At 54.1% G+C, this 7,024-nt stretch overlaps 1 protein-coding gene across 3 annotated transcripts in view; it reads left to right on the top strand.

The window, feature by feature from the left end:
• The first annotated feature begins 6,764 nt into the window (after positions 1 to 6,764).
• Positions 6,765 to 7,024, top strand: part of PDK2 (pyruvate dehydrogenase kinase 2) — a 27,815-nt gene continuing 27,555 nt past the window's right edge. For 2 of the 3 annotated variants that reach the window (XM_024743065.1, XM_024743060.1), the window contains exon 1: positions 6,765 to 6,991. In XM_024743065.1, the coding sequence (XP_024598833.1) occupies positions 6,874 to 6,991 (118 nt within the window). In that variant the 5' untranslated portion in view covers positions 6,765 to 6,873. The remainder of the gene's footprint in view (positions 6,992 to 7,024) is intronic. The other variant, XM_024743071.1, reaches the window with a different exon arrangement.

Below are 7,024 nucleotides of genomic sequence, written 5' to 3' on the forward strand. Positions count from 1 at the left end.
AATTATATATATATAATATATATATATCTTCATTGTAGGGGAAGAAAAAATTGTACTGTGTGCTATGCACTCTTTGTTTTTTTTGTAAATATTTATGGAGTGTTGCTGTGTACCAGTTATTGCTCAAAGCAGTTTACTCATATTAAACACATTTAATCCTCTCCAGCAACCTATGATGATGTAGGTATTATTAGCATAATCCCCATTTTATAGATGAACAACAGAGAGGTTAAGTGACTTGCCCAAGGTCACACAACTGGTGAATAACACAGCTAGGGCTTGAACCCAGGCTCCAGAACCCATGCTTTTGGTTTTACTTTTGGTTCTCTACTGGATTATGAGGTAGGCATTATGATCCCCTCAGAGAGCATGAACTGGAGATTCAGAGAGGTGAAATTACTTGTCCAAGGTTCCACAGCTTGTGAAGGATGGAGCTGGTACCCAAGCCCAGATGTGTGGGTCACAAACCCAGACTACAGGCTGCCTCCCAGATCTGAGGCTGCTCCTGTGGAGAAAGGGGAGGATGGAGGAATCTGTGGCTGTCAGTGTACGGGCAGAGGCTTTTCCAGTCCCTGAGTGCCCCCTACTGGCAGTAGATCAAAAAGCAGGGACCTGCGCAGATGTACTAGAGGACGCTGGGAGGGGGAAGGGTAAGCTGTGACAAAGTGAGAGAGTGGCATGGACATATACGAGCCCGCACTCGGGCCCTGTATGAAGCTAAGAGGCAGAAGGCGGAGATGAAGAGCCAGCCATCAGAGACAGAGAGGCTGACGGACGACTACTGAGGGGGGCAGCCCCCACCCCTGGTCCACTGGGTAACGCGGCCTCCGGGCCCCTTCCCCCAAGCCCCCAGCTGGCTGGGACCTCTGACTCTGTTCTGTCTGCTCCTCTTCCTTTATGGGCCCTCTCTGCACGTCACTGTGTCCCCAGCACCACCACAAAGAACAGGCCACTCTGTCGGCCTCCTCCTCCGCACCCTGGGAGAGCTCGGGGTGTCTGCTCTCACCAGCCTCCCCACTGAGCCCCTCAAGGACTTGGGACCCCCAGAGGGAACCATAAAACCCTCCCTGTGCCCCCTCTGCTTTCTGGGGATCGGAAAAGGGTCAAGGCCAAGGCCAGGCCCCATCTTTGCAGGCCACAAGACAAACTTCAGAGCGATTCCACACCCCCATCCCCACCTCTAGAGAAGGAGGGCACTAGTAGAGTCCTTCTTCTGGGAACCAGCCCTCTTCCTCTTGGGAGTCCCCTGGGGTGACAAACTGACCTCTCCCGACACTGTGGTCAGGGTAGATCACCACCTCTCCCAGCCATTCCGTCAGCAGTCTCAGCGACTGCCCCTCTGTCTCCATCTGCCTCTCCCTCTCCTCTCTGCCTTCCTCAACTCCTCCTTCCTCTGGGGCCTGGGATGGGGAACCTTGTCCTCCCCGTCTCAGCGCAGGGAGATGGCATTGTGTTTGGGTAGGGGTCCTGGCTTTGAGGACCTCCGGGTGGGGAAGGAAGGGGCTGGGCACATCTTCCCACTGGCGCAAAAGCTGGATGCTAAGGGCCTTTCTCTTCTCCCCTTCTCCAGTGTGACTTCTTTAAGCGGACCCGCTATTACCGGATCATGCCCAAGTACCACGGGGTGCGGATCCGGGAGGAGGAGCGCTACCCACCTCCAGGGAGCACCCTGCCCACCAAGAAGCACTGGGTGACCAGCTGGCAGACTCGCGACCGATACTACTGACATCCTCCCTGATCCCACCCCTGCTCCCCTAGTGTCCCCTTCTTCTATTTATCATAAGTTATGCCCTGACGGTCCACAGGGGCTACTGCCTTTGGCTGGCACCAGCAGGCTCGGGCACACACACCTCTTCAAGTGTATGCACGTGCCCTCCAGCCATGGCCTTCTCCCCGAAGGAGGGCCGGGGCCGTGGAACTTGCATTGCTGAGCACTGCAGCCCTGTGCCCTGGACACATATGAGCACATATGGGTCCTACTGCTTGTGGACTGTGCTTGCACACCCCAGATGGTGCATGGACATGCGTGTCCCAGCCTCTGCCTGTGCCATAACCAAGCCAAAGGGCCTCCACCAGAGCCAGGAGGAAGAGGCCTCCAATGTGGTGACACCTCCTCTGTCACACTGGACCCATCGTGAGCCACAGTCACTGGACTGACTCTGTCCTCAAGATGAAAACTACTGACAGGCCCCCGGTGCAGCTCCCAATACCCATGCCAGAGAGTCGGAGCCTGCCTCAGGTTGTCCAAGGGGGTGTTCACAGGACCTGGCACGCTCAGACCCAAGAGCAGAAGGAACTAGAAGGAAGGTCCCCAGGATGGCTTTCTTTCAGGAATCGTTGCGAAACCTCTGTCCTCCGCCATGACCATTCCATGCACTAGCAGGAAATTCAGCCCTAAGAAACAAAGATGGACACAGTGCCAGGCAGCCGGGACACACTGTGCTGGGACTGCCCTGGGAGCACAATGGAATCCTCAACAGAAGAGGGGACTGGTCCTGGGCCAAGGAGATGTTGGAAGGATACAGAGCAGATACCACTTTTCAGCTACATTACCATCCTGGCCTGGAGGGACCCCCACAAGGTCACAGAGGGAGCGACACTTGAATGTAGAACAGGGAGGGAGCCCCGTGACGCCACATAAGCCAGACCCCCCCCTGCCCCACCCCCGACCATAGGCTGGAGACCTAGAAGTGAAGTCCTTGGCTGTCCTTGGCTTTCAGAGCCAGGTTAGCTCTGCCTTCTCCCCTGTGGCCCATTCTAGAAGTTGAGGCTGGTTCCAGAAAACCTCTCCTGACCCCTGCCTATTGGCAGGCCCCCTCCCCAACCCCTGCCCACTTCCATGGTACTGTAGCAGGGGAGCTCCCTCCCCCTCCTCGTGCCTTCTTTGTATATAGGCTTCTCACGGCAGCCAGTAAAGAGCTCCCAGTTTGTACACACTGCAGCTGCCTCCATCCACCCCCACGCCTCACCAACGCCATTCGGTCTGACGGATCATGCTACCTAGCTGACCCCCAGGTGGACAAAGCCAGGTGCAGGGCTCATAGAGGTTGGGAGGGTGAAGCTCTATGGCGGAGATACCTGCTCCTGTTCTCAGGGGTGTCCCAGTCTAAGGGATGGTCATGGTCACATAACTGAGATCCAGAACACGAGATGAACGAAAAGACCTGAGTAGACTGGATGGAACCCAAAATGGCTTCATGGTGGTGAGTGCGCCAGGCCTGGGGAAGAGGCAGTGGAGTGCAGGGTCTGGAAGAAGCAGGAAGCTACTGTGCTGTAGAAGCAGGTAGTCCCGGGGAATGGTGGAGTGAGGCTGGGTGCACAGGTGGAGAGCCGAGAGCCCTCGTCTGGTGGCTAAATCCAGACAAGAACCTGCTTTACTGCCTCAGTTCTCCCACAACCAGCCCTAGGCCCCATGATGAGTCGAGCAAAAGGTGGACCAGTGACCCAAGCCCGGAAAAACTGAAAGGTCATAGTATCCATGTCCTAGCCTCTGGGCAGGAGTACCTAGTCTGCGGCAGCTCCTCCAGACGTGCTGCTGTCCTGAGTCCACAGCCACAGTCCACAGCTCTCCGCTGCGCTAAGGTTGTCCTAAATCATGGCACAAGTCCTTCTGTTAATTGTCCCTAAGGCGGTGACCTCTGGCAAGAAAGAAGGCCGGAAATTACCACCCAGAGAAGCCTAGGGGCAGCTCTTCAATTCAGCTACTCAGAGCCCTCAGACCCAGCCGCTGTCTCGGGCTCCTTCTGACGTGTCTGCCTTCCTGTGCCAGCTGTCTGCCCTCCCCACCCTCTACCAGAGCCCTCCCCCTCACTTTCTGTGCTGGGATTTGTCACTGATTGACAGTGAAATGTCCAATTCCTCCAGGAAAACCCCAGCCCCTACCCAGAGCTCTCAGAACCAGTAACCGGAGACCTCAGTTTGTTTTCCAGAATCTGGGTTATTCACTGGGCCAGGAATAACACACGTGTGGGCTGCCAAAGCCCAGCTCAGGTTGAGCAGCGTTCCGTGCGGTTCGGTCCAGTCCTTTGCAACCACTTCCTGTTGAAGAAAGAAGTGGGATCTCCACATCCCTCTGGCCAGCTTCACAGGCCCAGCCCCCCACCTCCCGTGAGCACCTGTTTGGATAAGAACACACCGTCTGTCTCACACACACAGTTGTGAGAATAAGTAGTCATTTTTCAGGACCGGTGCAGCTACCCTTTCATGAAAGAAACATACTGGCAGAGATGCAGCAATGTCCACTTTATAGAAAAGGACCCTTTCTAATGCCAAGCTTCTTGAGCTCCTTGGAGCTGCAGCACCTCCGAACAGTTTCAGAAGAGGGTCTTGGCTTTTATATCACTAAAAGAATCCATAAGGTAATTCTCTTCTCTGGTCACAGGGCTGGATTGCATTTCCTGGGCCCTCCTGGTTGGATGAGGCGACGAGTTGTCAGCCAGAGGGAAGGGGATCAGTTCTGGGCTGAGACAGTTAATTGCTGGGGGAGACTCTCCCAGTTCTGCTTCTCCTAACTCTGCTGCTGTGGAAGCCTGTGTTGAGATAAAGCTTTGTCAGTCCTTGACAGCCCCCCACCAACCCACGTTGTACATTTAGTGGGAAATTTGGGAATTTGGGGGGTTTTTGTTACCTCCCATCACCTAACCTAGCTTGACTGATACACCACACCACACCACTCCCATTACCACCCTTCAGCCATCTCTGCAGGAGGAATTCAATCCAAGCTCAGAGCCCCATTACGGAAGTCCAGCTCTAAGGGGACGATCATGGGAAATCTCTTTCTGTCGCTTACATGTAACCTCAGAGGTCATGGCCTTTTCCTTGTTACTTTAATTTTGATAATAATAGCTGCTATTTATTAATTATTTACTGTGTGCCAGGCATAGGGCTTGGCTTTTTACATATTGTATTTCATACACTCTCCTGGGCAACTTGAAGACTGCACTCACCGACGTTGTCAATGACCTAATTGCTAGCCTGAGGGATGTTCAGTGGTCCTTCCTGATTCCTCTGAGGCCTGTCTTCCCAGTGACCCCAACTTCTTTTTTCTCTTTCTTTTCCGTTCAATATGCTGGGTGCTGTGCCTGGTGCTGGAGACAGAGTGGTGAATAAGACCAATACAGCCCTGCCCTCGTGGAGCTTAAAGTCTAGTCGGGGAGACAAATGAGTCGGCAGATGGTTACCACTTGGTGTGATAAGAGCTAAAACAGTGCTAGATCAGGAGGCCTAAGGAACTTTTGGAGGGAGCCCATAATCCAGCCTGGGGGGTCAGGGGCCTGAAGAATGGGTAGGTGAAAGTGAGAAGAAAGAATGATCCATGGGTAAGAGACAGCATTAGCAACAGCGGGAAGATTGGAGGCTGGTTCAAGGCGATAGATAAGTATGGCTAGGAGTTGAGCAGGGAATGTGGAGAGATGAGGCTGGAGAGTTAAGTATGGCTAGGAGTTGAGCAGGGAATGTGGAGAGATGAGGCTGGAGAGTTAAGCCAAATCAGATCATGTGAGAGCTAGAAAGGCTCCAGTAAGAAGTGGAGGGCCATCAAAAGGCTGTGAGCGAGAGAAGTAACACCTTCAGATTTGCAGTTGAAAATGATCCCTGAACGTCTTTCCTCATCTATAAAATGGGGATAATAGTAGCACAGTAGAGCTGTCTGGAGAATTAAATGAGATGATGCATGCAAACAGTGCCTGGCACATAGGTTATTATTCATTCAGCTAAGAGAGTCCCTTCCATTGTGAAGCCTTGCACATAGCTCTGCATTGGCTGTAATTGCATTCTGTTATAACTATTATTTACTTATGCAGCTCTCTCTCAAACTGAGAACTGAAATAATCAAGGGAAAAGACCATGTCCCAATCCTGTCTATGTTTCCCGTTCCCAGCATATAAGCCTAGCACCTATTAGGCACTTGGTGAGTGCCAGACAAGGACTGAAGGGTGAAAAACACCTCAAAGGGGAAAGCGGGAGGGGTGGAGGGAACAGGACTTACGGCGTTCGACCACAAGAGGGCGCGCTATGTTCCCACGAGAGAGCCGGGCTGCTGGGCAAGGGTGTGCTCTCGGCCTCCAGCAGGAATCACCTTAAAGGACCTTTCTCTAAGGAAGCCCAGTGCAGAAAAGGTTGCTTTCTCGGGTCAAATGAGTAGGGAGTAATAAAATAAAAGTGTTTTGAAAAGTTTATTGTAGCCGCCGCTAGGCGTTAGTTAGGGGGTTGGGTGTTTTTTAACTGGAAAAGCAAAATGCCGCCTTTTCCTGAGCGCTTGGATATTTGTGGAAGTGGGTGGGTTGCACATCTATATGAGGGATTAGCGTGGGCTTGCATCCCGAACCCGAAGTTAGCAAACATTCACAGTCTGAGTCACTCATCAGGACTGGAAACCCACCAGACCCCCTGAGGGAAAGCAGGTGTGTGGAATTCAGGACAGGTGAATCAGACGCCTTTGGGAGGAAAGGAATGCGTTGAAAGCTACCCGGACAATCTCAGGGAAGGCAAGTGAAGGAGATTCAGGGAGGGAGCGGGGAAAGGAAGGAGTGTAAGAGGAACGGGAATAACGGGCCTCTGGGGAGGGAGGGGTTAACCCGGGCTAGGCGCAGAGGAGGAAAGCGCGTGGTGACGCCCGGGAGGCGGGCTCTCGGCGAGGCCTTTTGAAAACACCAGGCCGCTCCGGGTAAACAACGTGTTAAGGGGGTGGGCCCATGGGGCAGCCACGTGCCGGGGCGAGAGGCTACTGGCTCTCCCGGAGTTGTTTGTGAGCCGACAGGGCCAGGGTGGGGTGTAGGCGGCTGTTGCGGCGCTGGGCCCACCTGGGCCGAACGGAGCGCCAACGCTACTCGCGCGGGGACCGGAGCCCGAGCCCGAGGCGAGGCCGCCGCCGCCATGCGCTGGGTCCGCGCGCTGCTGAAGAATGCGTCGCTGGCAGGGGCGCCCAAGTACATCGAGCACTTCAGCAAGTTCTCCCCGTCCCCGCTCTCCATGAAGCAGTTTCTGGACTTCGGTACAAGTGGGCGGGAGGCGGCTGGCAGCGAGG

The sequence above is a fragment of the Neophocaena asiaeorientalis genome, unplaced genomic scaffold (genome assembly GCF_003031525.2).
Source record: "Neophocaena asiaeorientalis asiaeorientalis breed wild unplaced genomic scaffold, Neophocaena_asiaeorientalis_V1.1 scaffold1, whole genome shotgun sequence".
NCBI lineage: Eukaryota > Metazoa > Chordata > Mammalia > Artiodactyla > Phocoenidae > Neophocaena > Neophocaena asiaeorientalis.